The 22,721-nt window shown below is 41.2% G+C and overlaps 1 protein-coding gene across 1 annotated transcript; it reads right to left on the bottom strand.

Annotated features, from left to right (window-relative positions):
• Positions 1-38: 38 nt before the first annotated feature.
• PODN (podocan) lies at positions 39-19,618 on the bottom strand. Its single transcript, XM_030455333.1, has 10 exons — positions 19,388-19,618; positions 17,649-17,742; positions 16,073-16,137; positions 11,896-12,005; positions 9,561-9,717; positions 7,482-7,597; positions 4,961-5,618; positions 3,623-3,771; positions 1,587-1,804; positions 39-707 (listed from the first exon to the last, which is right to left on the bottom strand). Exons 1-9 carry the CDS (start codon positions 19,616-19,618, stop codon positions 1,624-1,626), a joined length of 1,761 nt encoding a protein of 586 aa, XP_030311193.1. The 3' UTR covers positions 39-707; positions 1,587-1,623.
• Positions 19,619-22,721: the final 3,103 nt, after the last annotated feature.

The raw sequence follows: 22,721 nt of genomic DNA, 5'->3' as shown, positions 1-22,721 counted from the left end.
AAAAACACCCCAAACAAAGACAAACTTTACCAAAACTCTGGAAGGCAGACATACAGATTTTTTATATATATTCACAAGAGCAATTTTTTTACCTTAAAATCTTTCTAAAACAGGCATATACTGCAGTAGAGATAAAATATTATGGGATCCAGCCTTACTTTGTTTTTCTCATCCAAATATACACATTTTTATAACAGAGGAATAGTTGCATCCAGAATTATTACTGCTGCTCGATCACCAAAATGCCTCATACACTTCTCCACACATGAAACTACTGCAAATATCCATCTTGCCTGATCAACAACAGCTTTTGTAGGGTGGAGGGAAAGAAAAGCAGCATATACATGGTTCACTTAAAATGCAGTGACAAAAACAGCACTTGAAGGCATGTGTTCCAAACAGTCCCGTATTGTTATTACAGATGGAAACAGTGAAAGAAGAGAAACAGAAGAAACAAAAGCCAGCTTTTGTGAGTTCCAGAGCAATCCCTTATGATCCTGGGTCTTGTATAAGATGATTTGGAAGCTTTGGAAAGGCATTCAGGGTCTCTCCCTGAATAAGGCACTGTAACACACTGTCTTCCATGAGCCTGGCCCAGTGCCACGACAGTTCCTGCGTAATTCATTGCACATTTTGCTAAGTGTTCTCTGTATATCTATATAGATATATACACACAGACATATATATGTAATTTTCCATACACTTTCCTGCAAAACATCAGAAAAACAAAATCAATTACATGACAGAATATAGAATTCAGAATATGCTAAAGTTAACTTAGTACCTGCTGACATGTCACACTTGCCCCAAAGCAAACCAGAGATGCCTTGAAGTTGTATGTCCTGTAAGTCTGTAGATTTCTATTTCTTCTCTCACAAAGATTTCAAATAGCCCAACCAAGATGCCTAATGTGTAATGTTTGACTTTCCAAACAGCTTCTGCCCTTTCCAAGCCCCATCAGCTTTTCAGTGTATTAGTAATATTCCTAGCAATTCTTTGTGTCATCACAAAATGTTGATTAGGGACAAAACCAAACATTTTATTTTCAGGTCTTTAAGTTTAGATCTCAAGTGCCCTGAACCTCATCATCTTTTGAACACAGAATGCTTAAGAAATTCATTAACCTGATCCCTCTTTATCTCATGGAAAAATGCATATTCTTCATACATCATTCTCCTATGATCTTTTCTTCTACAGTCTAATTTTTCTTAATTCAGTTTCAGCTCATGAGGTCTTCTGCAGCACTAAGCTTTACAGTTTGTTCTTTGTTTACCTTTTGAACAAGTTCCTTAAAAATGTAATAAAATACCTCTTCAATTTGGCAATCAGAACTGGTAAATAGTGACTTTCATATTTACCTGTAACAGCCCACTGCCTCGGATAAAACAAATATATACTGCCTGTTTCATTGTGCAAAATAATGTGTTTTCAACCCTTTTAGATTCTGAATTTCCCAGTCATGTTTTAGCTAAAGTCTTGGAAGCCTAGGGCTTAGGCAACCACTTGCTATGTTTCCATATACTTGTAAATGGGAGTTACTTAAGTAAGGGTCTGAGAACTGAGTCCTTGATTTAACTAAACCATACCTGTTACTTCCCACATGGTGTGCTTGTGAGTTGACAATTATCTCAGTTCTTCTTCTTCTTCTTCTTCCTCTTCCTCATCTTCAATTTCCTCTTCTGAGTCATCCTTATTCTTTGAACTGTTGCTGAATTCAAGGTTCCCTTCAATATCCAGTACCTGTAAGTGCTTTAGGTTTTGGAAGGTGCTTTCCTTCAGTGCTCCAACTGCAATTTTATTAAACCTTTAAACAAAACAATAAGGCCTTCCTGTTAAAATGAACCTGGTTTTATATCCAGCACAAAAATAAGAGTAGGAGGAAACCATTCTGCAGAGTACAGCATTCTAGGAGTACTGACTCCTCTGGGAGGAAAACCAAAGGAAAAGCAGGTACTGATTAGCAAGCAGGCAAGTGCAGTGACTGGACAAAGTCTGCTGATAGCATTCTGTATCATCCCAAAGGACCTTACAGGAAAATATTGGGAAACATTAAGTGTCTCGCTCTGATTTCAAGTTCACTGACCAAGCTCTCAAAAAAACTCCCACCTTCCTCCACCCCAGGCCCTCTTCCCTCCTCTATAGCTGTATTTTGCATGGAAAAAGATCATAATATTGGAATTCCTCCCCCACAAATTCTTTCTTTTGGTATTCTCTTTTCTCCTTCCCAGAGAGTAAAAGCATCTGCTCCATACACATTTCAAAGTTTAACTTGCTTCTGCACAAGATCTGTGTCATCACTTGATAGTTTAGTTCTTCAACAAAATTCAAAATACCACTGCAAAGTATCACTTTAGAAACAAAGCATCATGCAACAGTTGTTCCTCTGGTACTTGGGTTTCCAAGAATCTAAATAAATTAATCAGCAGTTTAAGAACCTCTCACATACCCTGCTTGGTCTGTTACTCTCAAACAGTTGTATTCTGTCTAATATTCCAGATGCATATTATTGTTTCACAACATCACAGTGATTAATAACCTCCCATTAGGAAATACAACATAGCTTGGGTGGAGTTGCCTCCTAAATATATTAGCAAAACAGTTTTGCAAATTTCCTTTTTTTCTCTTTATATAGAAATATAGAATGTGGTATGTAGTCTCTGGTTTGCATCCAAGCATTCACTAAAATCACATAACTGTGAGCAGCTGAATAGACAGACTGCTCTAATTTACACCAGACTTTGTAATTTTATTTGCTTGGTATGGAAAAGTTCATCCAAAAAGGTATGATTCAGAACTACAGAACAGTTTAGTTGCATACAGACAAAGTAAGGCCATATTTAGTCTTGTGCCACAGGCAAGCTAGGATTTTTGAACACATCCATGAGAACAGGTTAATCAAATATTCTTTAGGGGTTGACAAATTACCTCTAAGCAATATTTTCAGTGATGTTCCACAGGAGTAAAATTGAATATATTATGGGGCCAGATTTTTGCTTTACTTCTTGCCCAAACCAGGGAAGGTATAAATCTCTGCTTAAACCAGCTACATTACTGGGAGTTTACACTGTATGTAAAAAAAGGTTACTATCTGTCACCTGTAAAAACCAAGTCCTCATCCAACTGCCAGAGTATAAAAAAAAACCAGAAAAGCTTCTAAACTTAGTTACATAACAGTCACAGTTGTAACTTGTCATCTGTTTCTGACAAAATTATCAAGGGTAATGTGGACAACTTCAGAGTTAGTCATACATGCCTCTCTTGAGGGGATTTTGTCAAAATCCAGGGCTAACAGACACAGGCAAAGCTGTAGTCCTACAAGTGGACTGTAAACCATTAGCTCACAGCTGAATATTGGAAAATGACATAATGTTAAACAATAACTTCCCAGAATTTCTGACATCCCTAATCCATTCTAATAAGCAAAGAAAGGACAAACTCTCTGAGCAGAAAGAGCTTACAATGTGCATCCAAGTCTTTTCTAAGCAGATGAACATCATTCATCACCCAGGACTATAAAACAAAGTTGCTTATTTAGAAAGTTAGGACTTTAAACACTTTCTGAAAAGCAGTTACAAAATGGATGAAGACAATCTTGTGTATTGAAGTGGAAACTTGACCTTACCTGAGGTAAATCCCCTTTATTTTGGGTGTGGATTCAAAAGCATCCTCTGAAACCGTAGTGATCTTGTTGTTCTGAAGATAAAGATATTCTAGAGATTCTGGCAGGTCTGATGGGATAGAAGTCAGCTGATTGCCAGCCATGTCTAGTGACTGCAAGCAGGAGACAACAAGGGATCAAACAAATAATTGAATTTAAATATTATCAGTACACTAAAATAGAGATTTGACAAAAACTGAACTTCCAAAGTCTGCCTCTAGACAGACACACCCTTCCTCTGGAAGTTTATCCATTGGTTTTTATATATGTATATACACACATAAAAGTAAATCTATAAAAATACATACATCCATGAGGCACCCAACAAATGGAAATTGTGTTACTAAAGCTAAGGATGAAATCTTCAGCTGATGCAAACCAACAGCTCTACAGACACTGCTGCTGCATTGCTGATTCACATTAACTCAGAAACAAGCTATTGCATATTCCCAGAAACAACAAAATTTCCCAGAAAGGGAAACGTTCACCTAGGTAAGCATTTGGATCGTCTGAAAACACACTGAGGGCCAGTGTGACATATGCTCCTTGTCCTTTCTCTGCTCTCAGATTGACAAACTTTGCTTCTGCCTAATCATATGCACCATAGATGGTTGCCATATGCCATAGGTAATACCTTGTACTGCAGGAAGCAGGCTGCTGCCTAAAAGGAAATGCAGACAAATCCTTCAGCCAGCATAACAATTCTGAAAGGTCATTTTGCACAGCACAAATGGGATGGTTCCTGCCTGCCTTATGGTTTGTGTTTAACTTTCTCCAACAATTAAGCAAATGAGAAGACTGCTGATTGAACCCAGACCTCCTAGCTGCTATCCAGGTGCCTTAGCCAGCTGAGCTGCTAAATCCTACAGCTTGGCCTGTCTGACTCTAAGCTGATGTGGGGGCTTTGAGAATTAAGAGTGTTTTTGTTTATCCATTCCTTCCTCCTGCTGTTTCTCTTCAGAGCTGATTTGAAAGGCATTAGTTTCAGTTTTAATGACAACATTCACTGGTGTTTATCTGAAGATACAGGACATAGTTAGGGTTCAGAAACAAAGATGTCTTTACATTTCCCAGAGTTACTGGTACATAGTGGACCACCTCCCCAGTTGGCAGTGGGAAGTACCCACCTGTGGCACTGCAGTACAGAATTTTTACTCTAGAAACAGAGGGTGTAGCACTCGCAATGCCAGCCCAAAACTTGAGAACTGTGTGCACCTAGTACTGGTGCTATACAAACTGGATTAGGGAAACAGATGAGGACACCAGCACTACTAAAGCCATTAGAGAAGGCGATTTTTCTACCTGGAGACTGCTGAGTTCTCTCCATGCTCCTGAATAAATGGAATTTACTTTCAATTTATTGTTGCTCAAATACAGTTCCCGCAGCTTTGTCATCCCAGACAAAGTCCCTCTTGGGATGATGCTGATCTCATTCTCCTTCAGCTTCAGAACCTGCAAGTTCTTTGGAAAGCCAAAGGGCACCATGTGGAGATGGTTTCCAGAAAGATCCAAGGACTTTAGCTGCCTCAGCTTACGGAAAGCCTCCCGATGGATCTGGGGAGTTTTGATCTTATTGTAGCTCAGGTTCAGCTCTTCAAGAAAGTAAGTGGTAGCAAAGTCATTCCTGTTAATCTCAGATATCTGGTTATGAAGGATCATGAGTGTTTTCACTCGGCGAGGCAGCCCACTGGGAATCCTCTCCAGCATGTTGTTGTACAGGTGAACAGTGTGCAGCTTCTTTAAGCCCTGGAAGGCTAAGGGGTGAATGCCTCGGGCTTTTAATTTGTTGTTGTGGAGCAGAAGGTATTCCAGGTTCTTAATTTGAGTCAAGACATCTCTGCCAATCACCTTAATTGCATTCTTCTCCAGGTGGAGGAGGACAATGTTTCGAGGTAAACCACTTGGGATTTGTGAGAGGTTATTGCTGGACAAATCCAGATATTCAAGACTAGACAATTTCCTTGGGAAAGCGGGAAAGAAAACACATCATTTAGGATCTGCAAGGTGAAACACCAACCAACTTCCCCTATGATTTTCCATTCTTTGCTTTACAGGCTTTCTCCCCAGCACAATTCTCATTAGTGCCCTTTTTTTCTCCTACAATGTGATTGACCTGGACAGCACAAGAAGGAGCTTCCATGCTGCCATTAAGGATTAGGACTCTGTGCTGCCATTGCTCCCCAGTCACACTGCCAAGAGAACCTGCTGGAGTCCACAGACACCCAAACAGCAAAACATTCACTGAAAAGTACCCTGAGAATAAGTAATGTCTGTCTCTCTGAAAATCTATATTGAAACTGAAAAGCAAGGCTGCTTCTTAGATGATGAAATATTACTATTATGAAAAACAGAAATACTAATTCAGTGTCCTAGGCTAAGGTAATGAACTTCTCCTGACCTTCCAGCATTATGGAAGTGAGTCAGGAGTAGAGCTGCTTTGTGTAAGCCACTGAATCTGGATTCCACAGACTGAGTTGAAGCTAAAATAAATCCTCAGAGCAGCCACTTATACCAACTGGATGTGGATCAATGGTATTACACGCCAGGACTAAGAAGCCTTCTATTCCCTGTATTCCAAGTCCATTTCTCTGTTCAAATGAGACTTTTATTCTGCATGGCACTACATAACCCACAGCAGATAACTAGAAAGTTTTCAGGAAATGCAAGAACTAATGCATTACAGACATGACCTCCTGGATACTACACTGCTATTCACAACTACCCAAGCATGCTCTGAATGAGCAACTATAATCTCTGGGTAAAGCACTTCATTGCTGCAAGCTGTAACACTGCCCCACCTTGGGTACATCTCAGTAGCACAGTGCTGAGCAAGAAGCAACATCCACCAGCTCTGCTGCCTGTGTCTGGTGCCTTAGCTATGGCCACTGTGCTCTCTTTATCAAAATCTTGACAGAAATGATGCCTCCAACATGACCTGGAGGCAGACATAGCACAGCTATAGTAAATGACTAAGGGAGATTCCTGGGAGTGGGATGTGGAAAAGGAAAGCCCAGTTTGATACATTTTCACATCTGGAGATGAGAAAAGTTTGCAGAATTAAGTTACAGGCAGGACAGATGATGTGATCTAGATTTTTGGGTAGAACAAAGGATAGAACTCAGTGTAAGCAGAGACACAAATATTAGCTTTTTGAAATGCTAAGTCTCAGGCTAAATTTAGGACAGCCAAACACTATTTCTGTGTTGCAGCAGTTTGTAGCAAAGCTCTTTCAGCCATCTGGCTATTGAGCAGCACCACTGCGTCCCCTCCTGCTCCAGCAATCCATCTGCACTGGGGTACAGCTATGACAGATGAATTCCCAACTGTGTATCTGTGGCTGTGTCCACGTCACCTTCACAGAAATACAGAAGTGGCTTTAGCAAAGGTGATAGTCTGGCCTTAACTTGCAGTGAACTGTCCTAGAAACTGGGAAGTCCCACATAGCCTCACTTTTGACTGGTATGGGAGAACACGGATGAGCCTTCAACATCATCTGAGGTGGTCTTTTCTCAGAAGATATTCAGTACGTGGTGATTTGCTCTGTGGCAATTAGGCAGTGCTGCAGCCTGATGCTTGGTGTTTCACCTTTTGTGTAAAAGTATTCTGCAGTGTGAATTCAAACCAATCACCCAGAGCTTTGCTTTTGAATGGCAGTATCTGAATCTAAGTCTTTTTATATAGACTCAGCAGAGAAATGTGTGATGTCATGCAGCTTTTAATAAATGTACTTTTTAAGGTGTACCTTTTTTCATTAAATATACCACCCTACAAGAAGAGACAGTCATACACAAGCAGAGGTGCAAACTACAGATCTCAGACTCACCAGAAAGTTTCATTGTCCATTCCTTCATTAGTCAAGTAGTTATTCTGTAAATACAGCTCCCTCAGGCCTGTAAGTTCACTGAAGGCTCCTTTGGGAATCTTCTCTAGCTTGTTGTTCTAGAGTGACCAGAAGCACAAAGCACATTATTTGGCATGAAATGACATAAGACATCCAGGTTCTGCTCAACTAATACCAGCTAATTGAACTGCAAAAGGTCTGGACATAAGGGATTTGGGGAAACATTATAATTCTGCTAAAGAAATAAATACATTTATTAGAATGAAACACTAGAACCTGTTTTTATTGATTCCTCACAGAATCTTTGAGCTAAGGAGTTAAGACTCTGTCGCCCTGCCCTCTTCCCTGGCCTGCATAATTTTATTTTGTACCCATATTCCTTCCATGTGCAAATGTATAATGTAATTTAGGCAACTACATCTGGAACTTACTCAAAATTTCTGGATTTGTTAAGACAGATTTCACCATAAAGAAAAATTCAATTGGAAGCTGGGAACCAGCCTTCCTCCCAGAACTGATGGCATTCCAAAAGGTACAGTTCTGGCAATGTACATTCTGAAATAATAATGACTATTGCCTTAGTGTCACTTTGTGGTGGTCAGGAGGCAGACACAAATCAAATATAAAACTGATTTCCACTTAGAAATTCCATAGAGCAGCTGTAAGAATTATAAAAATATATATAAAGCACTAGGAATTATAAAAGGATATATAAAACACTGACACTGAATTTGTTAAACTTCCCACAGTCCACATACACACAGTAATGTGATGGATATATTGGACTAGATTTAGTGGATACTTTATAGTGTCCCAGTGAAAACTGAAAGACTAAAAAGATGTGTCACATCTGAAGTACACCCTTTGGACACTTGTGTGTCTCTCATTTCTCATTTTCCTGTTTTTTTTTTTCTGGTCAAAATATCAAGGTAAATGTTACTACTGACAGGCAGTGCATTTGAAAACAAAATGCTCATTTCTCTCTTCAGCTCCTCTGCCCTTACAATAACTGGTGTCAGCAGGGAGGGATGCAAATCCAAAGAGTTGTCCTCAAACTCTGAGACACCTTTGGGAGATAATGATTACCCATAAATGACAATAAAATGCAAAGAACTAGTAACTTCACACTTTGCAGAGAAATTCCAGCAACGTAAAGGATCAGACTGTTTGCCTTTACTTTCTTTCAAGCTGGTGAAGACTCTTTCCAGAGATTTTAATGGGAATTAGCAATGAAACCTTCAAGGGAAAAGAAAGCTGGGAAGCTTTCAGAACTGCCAAAGTCCAGGGGCTGATAAGACTCCAGTCTACACACGTCCAAGGAGCTGTCAACACCAGGAACAAAGCACAACCAGGATTCCCCACACCACTGCAGCTCTGCCATAGTTAACGAGACTGAGAGCTCTAGCACAGACATGATGAAGTGTTTTTATCAAAATCAGATGACATGGAATTAAAAATGCTGGAGACTAGTTAAAAGTACAGATTCTGCTATTGCACTGCTGCTGGAGAAGTTGAAGCAGTAAAGAATCACTGATCCAAACTGTCTCTGTGTTGTCTGAACTGCCAGTTCAGTAGCAAACAAAGCCCACTGTTTCCTAGCATTTGTGATCTATGTAAAATGAGTTAGTGAGCAAAGCCTGCACACTGTGGGTAAGCAGCTGTCAGGAAAAACAGCAACTTTGGTGAAAAACTTAACTGGGAGGCCAGTGACTGGACAGCCATGAAGGATGATCTGCCTTCTTGTACTAATATGTACTAACATCATTTTATACAGGAAAAGGACAAACAATGCTACCACACAGGTATTTGCAATACATTCTCCTACAAACACAGAAAAGCATTTTTGTCCCTGTGGGCATTTTGGCATTTTGCAAGACCATGGTTACTTATGAACTACTAAATAAGGACATGGGAGACAGCTACTGTTGAGAATATAGCAGGCAGGACTTTACAACAGGCCTGGGAATGCATCCAAGTGCACTGAAAAGGCTTGGCTGTTCAGTTGAAATCCCATACAAACAGTCAAAATCATAAAGGAATACAAAATCTTCCTGTTATTACCTTTAAGTGTAATTTATATAGTGCTGGTGGAAGATTCTTTGGAACATACTTCAAGAAATTGCTGGACATGATGAGTATCTCCACATTTTTAGATCCATTGAACATATTATCAGGTAACCCAGCATCAGAAAGTTTGTTGTTATGAAGATACACAGATCTGTTGGAAGCAGAAAAAAAGATGAAGTTAAACAGAGAGTGAGATCTGGGGTTTTGTGTTTATCAAGAGAAAGCTGATAAAACCTGTATTTCAATCTTTTCTATGTGTTTGGAGAAAATTACATTTTAGAATGTGCTCTTTAATTTAGCAAAGTATATAGATACAAAACCAAAAAGCTGGTCCAAATACTCTCTGAAATTTAGGTCTATTCAAAATTCAGACCTGAGAGTGAACTGAAATTTTACCAGTAGCCTCACCTTCTTAACAAGAACCTGACTGCAAGCCTGGGATTGTGCAGTGCTTTGGAACAAAGAACATCACTGTGGTGGTCTCACTCAAAGAGGGTTAGAACTTAACTCTGATTAACAGATATGTCTCCAATTTTATTTTCTATTTGGAATCAAATCTGGGCTTCTTGGGTTCGTTAAATCAACCTGTAGATCTCGTAAAACAGGGTCCTCTCACTTCTCCATTCTTTCTGTTTCCATGAAGCCTGCAAATACCTCAGGAAACAGTCTCTCTCCCACTCCAAGGACTCAGAAAAGCACAGTGTACTTACAGAAAGACAAAGCAGATTTACTGACTTTGGAAGAATTTTGGTTTTTTATAAGCCTTTGAGGTTTATAAAGAGGGTTTATTATTTTCCCTTTGCCCTCCTTAATTTTAATATTTCATATTCACAGAAGTCTCTCCAACCAGATTTTAAAAAATGGATCAATTCTTCCTTACATGGGTTTTAATTCTTTATAAAACAATTGATCTCTATGGGGCTTAACTGGTAAATGAATTAATTTGACTTCTTCTTAATAGAAGAAATCACAGGATTTTATTGACTTTGATTATCCCTGCCTTTCCTGTGCTTACCCCAAGATGCAGCAGCTAAAACTGCAGAGACAGGTAAAACTGCAGAAGAGCAAAGTGTGCTTTTTCAACTTGTTCTTGGATTCTCTACCAGTTGCAGAGAACTTGGCAACATCTTTCTAGAAGGAAGGAAAGGCTCAGTATGGAAACACAATCGTGCAACCTCACACTCCAGGGAGTTCAGAGCCACACTGAAAGTATTGTTCACCCTGCATGGTCAGCTGTACTTTTAACTCAAAAATATTTGCCTTTCTGAAAGCTTGGCTTTCCAAAGAACCGGTCTGAGACCATGAACTCTGCTGGGGGCAAATAAACCAACTGAAACAACTGTGTTAGGATTTTGTATTAGCAATTTCAGAAATCAATGAGTTATTATTCTGATTAAAATTATTGCCATTATAGTAGAGTTTGACTATGTCTTCAGAAAAGAGCAAGAATTTTAGTATGAAAACAAAACACAGCAGCTCCTGCAACTCAGATTAAAGGCAGACTACATGTATAAATCTAGCTTCTTTCATGGTAAAATATTGCCAGAAATCTGTGAGTGACTCAGCATTTTCAGCTACCAAAAGTCTAGGAGACTAAAGGCCTAGTAAGGACAGAGTAGCTTCAGGTCTCAGCTCATTTAGTGGGAGCTGAGAGTTCTCAGTTCATCACAGCACTGGGCTCTAGGAGTTCAACTGGGTCAGCTTCCAAACAGCTTCCAAACTTGGATGCATGAATTGCTATCAACAGTTTGACCTGGACTGCAGCAGTTTGCAGGCTTCAGGTGCTGCAGTGTCCATCTGGATTACTCAAAGTGCCTTTGGAAAGGACTGTGTCTCATAGAGGTTGGCCTGTGCACATCTGAGTTTGAGATGGGCCAATGTGCTGCACTGGATACAGCTGAGAAAAAAATCACAAGCTGAAACTAGCAGAGACCTTTGAAACTTGACCTGAGGGTGTGAACCACTTCTGAAGGTGCTGAAGTGTTTGGCTTTAATACAGTTGAGTTATACTCAAAAGTACTGAGTATTGTACTCTCAACCTGATGCTATTTTTCTAATGAACACTCTTCTATTTTTAACTCACAACAGAAATAAAATGGAGACAACTTAATTTTTATCTATGCAAAAGCATCTGGAAGGCAGTAAAAGCCCTTGAAATGTCTTTGAGAGATTATTTGAGCTTTCATGCTGAGAATAACAAACAGTCAGCTTCTTTCCAAAAAACATAAGTAGGCAATAACATGGTATAGTCAGATAGTTTCTTATCACTCACCAACTGCCTCCAAGCAGTGGCAGAACACTATTGTTGTTCTACTTCCTGATCCCTTACCTCAAGTTTGGTTTCTGTCCAAATGTGAGCCCATATATCTTAGTGAGATAATTGGCTGCAAAATCTGCACTGATCAAGGTATTTGGTAAGAACTTTGGAGCCACTGTGAGCTGTAAAAGAAATATAGGGGTGAATTCTAATTAAAGGCAACAAATGTTTCAACCAAGTATTAGACCAGCAACAAAACACTTGAAAATTTATTTTCTCTAAACAGGCAAAAATAAATGAAAATGAACAGAGATTGGATGAACAAAAACAAATTGTCCTCACTCACTAATCTCTCCAGGAAGGAGACAGACTTTTGCTCCAAGATACGGGAATGTTTGTTATGGTTGGAAGAGTCCTGTCTCTTTTTGGTGGAAAAAATCAAGAAACTGCTATTCAAAAAGCAAACACATTGCTTATTATTGTTCCTAATTCTTCAGTCTGCTGTGCCAAAAATACCCGACCCACCTCAGAGTGACCTACTGCTTACCCCCCCATGAAAGCTGGGGGGAAATAGCACCTCATATGTCTGTTCCAATGTTGCATCCATTCCTGATGACCTTTTCAATGGAGGATTCAGGTTCCCAAAGGACAGGGATGCTTCTGAGCCAAATGATGGAATAACACATGGGACTTCAAAGCACAGAGCTACTGTACCTTGTTCAGTAAACAAGTGATGCATCAGAAACAAAATACTCCAAACTTTATAGTTGATGAGAGGCATGGGATTTGATGTGTTTGCTCTTGGTCTACAGCTATTTTCACCAGTGATGTGAAAAAAAAATATTATAGGAATATCTTCATCTAAACAAAAATTGGTGGGGTGAAAACTAATGATTAAAAAAGCTCTGTTTCCCAGACCATCCAGATAATCAAGAATACAGGCTGGAGGACAGCTTTGGGGAAAGAATAAACCCTAGAAATTTATGTATCAAGATGAAGCCCTTGGGAAAGAAGTTCTTACTCTGGTGCTGAAGCAGGTATGATCTTTGGGTAGGTATGCAGAAATTGAATTGCAGTATGAAGGTGCAATGGTTACAGATGTTCATGCTACTAATAATGAGACTCTTACACTGTTTTATCTACTCTGAAAGGCTCTGGCAAGAACACCTTTACTAGGGAAATACTTAAGTTTTTGTCACCTAAAGCACTGAGATCAGGATGGGAAACTCTAGGAAACTGAAGAGATTTAGCTTGAAATTCTTTGAATCTGTGAAGCTCCCTCCTCACAGCACTATTGTGTGAAAGATGACCTCATCTTTACAGCCAGCTAGGCACAGCAAGACCTATATATAATATGAAAACATATTTTAAAATTTTTTATCACAATAAAACTGCAATTGATTATTAATAATGATGTGTCAAACAAAAATATTTAGAATATGAACAGTCTGAGAGAACAGACACTCTACTAGAGAACAGCCTAACCCAAACCTTAAACTGTTATTTACTTAAAGAGTGCCTAGATCTCTCTCTACTAGTTTGTCAAGTGTGCATTGATGGACTATACCCATGAACTTCGCATTTTACTGGGCTCCCAATACAGTGCTATTTTTTAGAAGACATTATTCAGAAGTACATTATTTCCTCTCATTTTTACCTGTAACAAAACCTCCATCCTTAAGCTGTCTTAAATGTTGAATGGTCACAAACACAAGAAAGATATTTCCCACAGATCACAGTCCTATCAACATCTCCAGATAGTAGGTAACCAGTGGAATTTTACACATTGCTGCTGTTGCCACAGCACTGCTTGTGTCTTTACAGTTATGTCTCAGCTCCTGACCTGGGAGATGTGATTTCAGGGAAGTGGGTAAAAGCACTCATCTCTGACTAGGAAGGTCTGACAGTGCCTCAGAAAGAAGTAAGTACTGTAATAGAATACTGAGAATTCAGACACAGGAATCTTGACAATCACTTTCATACTTGGTGGCACATTAGTTTTTTTCCTGAAACATGTTCTATTAAGCCTTAATTTTTATACAATAAAAAAGGGCAAGGTGCAGATATGTGAAATGACTGCCATCAAAACCACAAGAAAGAGGACAGAGAAAGAAGTTTCATCCAGAAAGAGCTTTCAGCTGCTCTGGACTTAGCTTTGGCATTTTAAGCACTTAGTCATGGGACTAACAGATCTCTGCGTGCTGACTGCTTGAAGCACTAATGCTGGATTGTTGTGACTGCTAGGAAAAAATGAAGTTGACTGAGTTGCTTTGTCTAGGAAATCATCTATGAGGTGCAACCTGCACCTCTCCAGATGCAGTTTTCTTGCAGCTTCACTGCTGGATCTTCCTTTCCAGAAAGTGTTTCTCCACTGTTAATTAACAAGTTAACCAATGAGCTCAGAAGGATTATATAAAATTTATTACCAGTTTTGGAACAAGTTTTCTTGCTTATAACAAGCTTGGATGTAAGCAGAGGTACTGGATCCAGATGAACACTGTATCACTTTGGAGATGCAAGGCAAAGTTAAAAAGTCACCAGCTTGTGGCAAATAATCATAATGGGAGCTCAGGACCTGCTCTACAGCTTGGTGGAAGGGATTTCTGTTACTAACAAGGCTTACTGTGGATACTGTGCCATACAAATTATGAGAGAGGGGTAAACAATTTAAGGAAACTACAGCATACATTCTTTATTGAAACTATTTGCTACTCATCAGCCCCAGAAGAATTTTAGCCTGTTATATTTCTGACCAGTGATGGTAGGTTAACAGAAGGTAGTTTAGCTACATCTGATGGGATCACACTTGGAAGATAAAGCAGCATTAAGATAATCCATACAACAAGGAGCAAACTACCAGCAAATCCCTGCTCTCCTCCAGACACCACTGTTACTTGATCTGCAGTGCTTCCTGCTGCAGAGTGGATGAGCTTGAAGCCAATCTGATTTGTCCTGGCTTGTGACTTATAAAGAAATGTCTTATTTTTGTGGGTCCACAACTTCTCACTGTAACAAGTTCTGACATTCGCTGATGTTTGCATTTTCTTTTGGGATCCTTTTCTCTCTGCAGTAAAGCCAGAAAAACCAAACACTTTGTTTTGTCACACAGGGAAAGTTGGAGTGCAAAGTTCTGGAATATTAGTCACAGTCTGGCTTGTTCCTTTTTATGGAGTTACTGGGTGCCAAGACTGTTATATGGAAATGGTGCTTGAAAGGGAGAAAAGAACACAATGTTACTAAGGAATGGGTTCTAGTCTCAATCACTCATCGATGGAGTGATTCTGGGTATGTCTTGGCCTGACTAAAACCTTGATGTGGCCACATGGTGTCTGAACAAAACATCAAAAGGTCATGGGTTTTAAGAGGTAATAAAATATATGTACAGACATGTGTATAAATATATATATATGGGGGGAGAGATGGAAGAGAAGGGTTTTTGTAGACAAAAGAAGCTTTGCCTGATGTTTTAACTTATATTTTTCTGTGGCATCCCAGTTCCATCTGTAGCAAATACTTGTGGACAATCACAGGGGAAAAAGAAAGCCATAATGGAAACCACCCAGATGCAAGGGTATCTGAGAAGTTATTTCATTTCCTAGTCTTGGAAGGAAAGATGAGCTTCTGTCATGACATCCAACTCGGGTCACTAATAGGAAAGCAGCTCCATTAAAAAAGCAATTCAGCTCCTACCACTGCAGCTGAAAAGAATAAATTAATTACTTGCTCATTTTCACTGCGTGTGGATATCCCCCCACACCAAACCTAGTAAGAATGGGAGTAAGGGAAAACTGGATAGCTTTTTACAGAGCTATCTTGATGGCTCAAACACAGGTATCAGGATGTGTTTGTTCATAAATTTTCAACCAGCCTCATCTGATGAGCTATGCAGATGAGATATTCACATCATTACCCCACTGCTTACTTGCATACAGGCAAGCTACCAAATCTGCACACAGCCAAACCAAAGCCTGTGGAAGAGCAAGTGGTGATTTAACTCTGTACCTCCCTACAAACACCAGGGAAACCTTTCACCAGTTGCACAAATAAGTGTTCAAAATAGATTGGCATATGTGCATTCTCATTTTTTAGCATACTGATTGTCTTGACCTTAAATGAACCTGCACTAGAGTATCCCTTTAGCACAATTTTACTTATGTAGGATATATATTTTTAAAGAATTGAAGACTTGCTTCCTTAACTTGCAGAAGATGATTAGAAAAGAACTCTGAAAGCCCTCTGAATCCCTCACCTTATTGTTTGCCAGGTACAGGTAATTCAGGTTCTCCAGATGCTCAAATGCTTCCTCTGGCAACCCTGAAAAACAAGAACAACTCATCAGTGATGCTGGCACCTTGTTGCCTCTCTGAGTGAAAATACAGCTTTCTCTCTCAGGTAGTATGTTTAATGTGAGATTTAAACATTTTTTCACTGCCACTGAAGCAATCTGACTCAGATGCATTGCTGTCCTTAGGTTTTGTTAATTTTTTTTAGTTAAAAAAAATAAAGAAACAAACAAACAAAAAATCCTAAGCATGGAAGACTTGTGGCAAGGGTCAGGTACAGAGCTGTGTAGACTTGCTGCATGGCTGATTATTGGTGCTCACAGCAACTGTGCTGAGAAGTCTGTCATTTGCTCATGAATCTACAAATAGTTTTTCTTGGAAGGACATAATCTGAGGCTGTTTAAGGATCAGATCAATCTGATCTGTGACCATAATGTTGCCAAAATAACACCAGTATCTGCATGTCATAAACCCTTCCCTCATTCTTTTGCCCTACAAAGCCAGACAGCTATGCAGTAACCAGCTCAGAGAGCTGATCCAACTTGGAGCTTACCTTCTCCCAAAAAGTACTAATTTTCATTTGAATCCCTCCACATCCAGCTGATCACACAAACACCATTGCTGTCACCATGGAAAGGCTGCAAGTAACATTTTCATCTGGCACTTAGATAACCATAAGTCAAAAGTGAAGCTATTTCCCATGCCAAAATGTACTGAAAACTCAGGGCTGCACTGAAGCTTGTGAAAGAAACATCCAGACCCAGAACGTCAAAGTCTGAACCTATAAAGTGCAGCCTTCCCTGTGCTTTGGGTCAACATGCATAATATGCCACATTCTCAGTGCAGACTGTCTTCTATCATTAGAATAAAGACAGCAACAGTGTTAAGAGCAAATGTTGACACACAAGTTAACAAAATCTCCATCTTTTGTATTGCATATCCTTCTCTCTGTTTACTGCAGTTCCTGTTTCTTTTGCTTTCCTTACTGTTCATCAAGTTTCTCTAATAAGTGCGTGAGTTACCAAGCAGAACCAGCCTACAAAAAATCCAGGTGGTTTTAGAAGAATGGCAGAAGTTGTTTTATTTGTAATACATATTACTCGTGTTTGAGTAATAAACTCAACAAGGATGGAACTGGACTAAGCTGCACTGACTGGCTAGACTGAACTCATCAAGTGGATTAAGAAACAGAGTCAGTCAGAAGGAAACCATTCAGCATGTAGACATTCCTGGTTCTGGAGTGCATTGCATTGATGTGCCTGTGGGACCAGAGGGAGTTTCCTGGATGAGCTCTCACACCACAGTACACAGTACAGCTGCCAGGTCTCCTCCACTGGTTCAGTAAGGCTGCATTTTTATACTCTGAGTATTATGTTTCGGATGATAAAGTGACTCCAGGGTCTGTGTGATGGCCAAAGGAGTGAAGAGACTTTTATATATCCACTTTCACCAAGTCAGTCACTCTCTGACTTTCCTTATCAGCTGTCACCAGCCTCACTGCATAACCTGGTGGTGTGGAAGCAAAAGGCTCTGCCAGCTTACCTTTTGATGTCAGCCTGTTGTTCTGCAAATTGAGAGTTTCCAGCCTGTAAAGACGAGCAAGCTCTTCTGGAAATATTTCTTCTATCTGGTTATTCTAAGAAAATGGAGACTGTTAATCATCAGCAAAGCAATCCAAGAAGGATCCAAATAAACCCAGACTGTGAACTGCAATAAAATTTGGAAACCAACCCACCATGTCAAATCATTGTCAACAGACTTGTCTCTGTAATGAGCCAAACTCAAATACCAAACCCAAGTTACCCAAACCCAGCAGCGTCTGAAAGCTTAAACCAAGTCTTGTTGCATGTGCTCATCCTCAGAAATACACAGCTGGTACCACTGGTAGCACTCAGAGCGTGATTATGCCTGGCAAGTCCTCTAATCCATCTGCCACAGCCAAACCTCCTAGCTGCTGAAAAGCATTTGCTACAAGGTTGGCACTGTGGATTTCCAAGTTTATGACTCCTCTTATTTATTTTAAAAACAACTTCTCATGGGTGGGGAGAGTCAAACTGGATTGACTTGCTCTGGTCTTACCATCAGGTGTGACTGCCATGAGATTCTCATTAACCTGCTGACTATCATTTAGACCATGAATAAGTGACTCTAGTGTTTTAGCATCTAGGGGACCAGTCAAGGACCCACTGCACTGGAAGCCAGGCCAACACACACCAAATGACAGCTGCTGCTCCAAAAAGCTTTGCTTTTGGCAGCAGAGGCAGGAGTCATGGCTAGCACATGCCTGGGACAGATCTGCTGAGGAAGGTGCCAGGTTACATTACAATTTTTTTTCTAATTATGCTGCACTTGGGTGGAAAGCTCTGAACAAAATCTGCAATTCATCCATTGAAACGAGCTGGCAAATGGCAGCAACAAACAAAACACAGTTGGTTTGGGGCCAAAGCAACACTATGTCTGGAACCATTGCCACTGCTCAGAGGAGGAACAGCCACGGGGCTGCCACGCTCCAGCCCTGCCCACGCCTTGAGGGGCTGGAGCACAGGCTGGGAAAGGATTCCTGCCCAGATACTGCTCATAGGGATGAATTAACTAACAGCAGAGCATGGAAACCTGCTGGCTGGCTAAGCTGGACTGCAGCGTGCATCTGAAGCATGAATCTCACCTCCTTGTCCTGTCAAGATATGATGTCTCTGCAGAGTAACCATTTGCTGTAGGAATATCATTAATTGCCCAGGTAAAATGACCCAAGAGTGTCCTGGCATCAGCTGCCTGGGTGTCCCCATGGCCCCAGCCCTGTGATGCCTGCTCCTCAGAGTCTGTGTGCTGCAGGGAGGGAGCTGGAGGGAGGCAGGACTTGGGGGGACAGTGGCTGGGGCTGTGTTTGGACATGTACACCGTGTTTAAAACACTTCAGCTAACATGTGTTGTGCTGCCAGACAATTTCTCATTAATGAAGTCATTTAGCCCACGCTCTTCAAAGACACCTCAAAATGGAAGGCCTTCACCAGACACAGCAATGAGCACCTCGGATAAAAATTCTTGGAGCTGGGGAGAGAATAAGGAGAAAAAAAAAATTCCTCTTTTTTCCTCAAGGGTTGTCTGGGGAGAGAATTGACACCGATAACCGGAGTGGTTGTGGAGCACAAGCAGAGGGCCCGAGCCACCTCCTGCCTCCCAGGCGAAGCCCAGAAAGCAGCGGGAAGGAGCTGGGGCTGGGCCAGGGTCTCCTGTGTCAGCGGGGGGTTCCCCGGCGGCCCGGTCCGGTCCGGGTGCTTTACCTGCAGGGAGAGGTGATTGGTCAGCTCGGGCAGCAGGAGCGGGAACTCCTTCAGGTCGATGCCGCCGCAATCCACGACGCCCTCCTGGCTGCATCCGCAGTCCCGGGGACAGGCGGGGCCCGGGGCCGGGCCGGTTCTCCTCGGAGGGGCCCCCTCGGGGGAGCCGTCGCGGGCAGCGCAGCCCAGCGCCAGCAGCCCCAGCGCCAGCAGCGCCCGCCCGCCGCCCGGCATCGCCCCTGCGAACAGAGAGAGAGGGGTCAGGGATGAGCCCCCCAGCACCTCCCGGCCCCAGGTGCCATCCCCGCCACATTCCTTCCCGCCTTTCCCGCTGATTCCACCTGCTCGCCGGGATGTCTGGGACCCAGCAGCGCTCGCTGCCCGGCTCCAGCGCTGCCCCTCCGGCGGCACCCCGGCTGCAGCATCCCCCCCGCCGCCCCCCTGGCCCCTCACGTTATTGATTTATAACTTACAAGATATTTATAACTTACAGAGTTTCTTATTCCTGACAATATGCGCTGAGTTTTAAGTTACTGGGAGGTCAAAATGTTTGGAGGTTAAAAAGCCAACACCACCAACCGCAGCAACACCACCACAAAAAACCTTCCAAGAACAAAACTTCTTGTTCGTCCCCTATAGTGAGTTTTTCTTTCTGAGGCTCTGTCTGCCAACTCGTGTTCTGTAAGTAACAGAAGCAGAAGCTGAGCCTGTTTTGAGGCAATGGTTGGATGTCAGGCAATGGCTCTGTTTATGTTGGCTTCCACCATTGCCGTGGCTCCTGCCTGCTCGACCCTGCTGTGGGCTGCAGGTTCCCAACCTCATTATTTTCCAACATCCTCCATCCACACCACCCCAGACTCCTTGAGTTATTTATTGCTTTTTTCATATTGAGAAATGCCAGATCCCAGAGGTTTATAGAGGAGGTTGTGCAATGCTATTTCTGTGTAACTGTTGAGCATGGTGCTCCTTGCAGCTTTGCATGGGGAAGAAACTCTTCTCATAAAAACAAACAAGGTGTGCTGGGAAAGAGTGACACATGCTGTCAGAATACTTCTTGGAGGGGCAGTTTCCCAAGCATCCAATAATAACAAAATCTCATGGCTAAAGAAAAAAAAAAAGGGGCTTCCTATTGATTTTGGACAGCGCTGATCTGAACCTTAGAGACCCAGCTAACTAACATTCAGCTTTTATCTTTCTTGGCAGCAGGTTAAAATAATTCAAACAGAATTTCAATATCTACTGGACTGACCAGCCGGCCCTAATCCAGCTCCCTCAGTCACATTTTTTTGCCTTTCTTAAGATTTCATACATAATGATTTGCAGCAAGGGCTGGTAAAGAGTTGTCTTCTTTCAGCTGTTCTCAAAAGTACATGACAGTGATGAGAAATTCTTACTTAAGCCAATTTTTTAGGATGAGAAAATACTATTAATGACCTTGATACAAAATAAGTACTCTGTTCACTTCTGCCAGCCCAGGTTCCCTCTTTACTACAGAAACAAGAACCTACTAGACCCAGAGTAGCAGATGTCAGAACTGGTGCATCTCCATGGAGCTGCTTTGCACCAGTTGGAACTCTTTCTGAGGCTCACAAAGGTGCTTGGGAGGTACTGGAGAGATTCTGCTCTGTCAGAGGCATGAATATCTTACTTTCTTTAAACTCTTTCACTTGGAGAAATGGGAGAAGGTAGGGAGTACAGGACAGAGCATCCTGAGATATGGATGGGTTTGGTTTGGTCCTGACCTTTGTTACAAACATGCTGGGTGACTTTAAGCATTTAACACTGTTTGCTTGATTCCTCTTCCCCTTGCTCCACTATTATACTGCTTCCATATCTGTAAAAGCTAAATATAATGAAATTAATCTCTTTTATGTAACATTCCAGAGATCTGATGGTGCTCCTTATATGGCAGCTAGATATTAATAGTGAGATCAAATTGGCCACGTGAGTATACCAACAGTGGATTAGTAAAATCCTTATTATTTGGTGACCTAATCACAGAAAATATTTCAGAAATCTTAAGAGAAAATAATCTCAGCATGCTATATCAGATCTCTAACAATATTTTTTTCCTATAGATCAGCTTCCTCTTACAGATACTTACAAAAGAAACTGGAAAAAAAAAAACCTGAACCACAAAACAACCCAACACCTTTTAAATGCAGCTCACAATCAGCTCTCCTGTAACAAAACCAACACTGTTCCCATAGCAGAAAGTTACCCCATGGCTGCTATTGGGCTCTGTAGGTTTGCCACATGGTAACTTTTCCACATATATAGATGAAAATGTTTAAAAATTAACATGAAATATTTTATCTATTGCTCACTAAGCTTTCTGAGGTGATCTGTCTTTGTTGTCATCAACATACATGCTTCTGCTACTATGCTTTTGAAGTGAATACTGCTCTGGTGCCACAGGGAGACACTTTGGATACAGAAAGTGTCTGCATCTGGAGTGCAGGCAGTAAAACCAGGCATGATTTTGATTTTATTTTAGTTCAAAGGAAGTCTGAACTACCTCACTGCATTTAGGCTCATTCCCATGGGGGGGGAACCTGATCCAAAAACTTATGAAGAAACCTTACTAAAAGAATAGTTCAAAATCCACTAAAAAGGGTCCTCTTTCCTCCTCAGTGGGCTTTGAATCAGGTCCTTCCATCCAAAGACTGAGATTGCACTGAAACCAGCTCAGGATTTTCCCTGGTTGCATCTTTTAAAGTCCCAACAGAACGACTGCTGATTTCTGCACTTTGCTGCCACAGAGCCCCAGAGGCAGAGTGCTACAAAAGGCACAGTCTCAAGAAGTTAGCTTCAGAAGTTTCAGGAGTTACTATGATTTTCTGTGACTGCAGCTACTTCAGTAAACAACAGAATCACATTCAAAATATCTCCCTCATCTGTGTACCTGTTAATGCCCACACACGTCCCTGTTCTCACAGGGGACACACACACACAGATGGAAAAACATCCTCATCTTCAATATCAACAGGTTAACAGAGTTTGTTACTTACATTGAATATCCTTTCTAAGAGTTGCAGCAGAAAGACAGGCTTCTGGCTGTTGTCTGATAATCCAGCTTTTAAAAGTAAAATAAAATACTGAAAAACTCACCTTTGCCTTCAGAAATCAGATGAATGGAGAAGAACATTTCTCTTGCCCCCAGACTCTCTCAGCTCATGCCATGTCAGTTACATGTGCTGAGCTCAGAGCAAGTCTCCCCTTTCCAAGCCAGATCCTTTCCAGATGTGAGCAGCAGAATTAGAGAGCAATAGGCAACCCTCTACCAACGAGTTTCCTGCACTTCCCAACGAAATCAGAGAGGAATTTTCCAAAGTCA

Source organism: Calypte anna, chromosome 8 (genome assembly GCF_003957555.1).
Source record: "Calypte anna isolate BGI_N300 chromosome 8, bCalAnn1_v1.p, whole genome shotgun sequence".
NCBI classification, from domain to species: Eukaryota; Metazoa; Chordata; class Aves; order Apodiformes; family Trochilidae; genus Calypte; species Calypte anna.
This window is presented reverse-complemented; position numbering and strand designations above follow the sequence as displayed.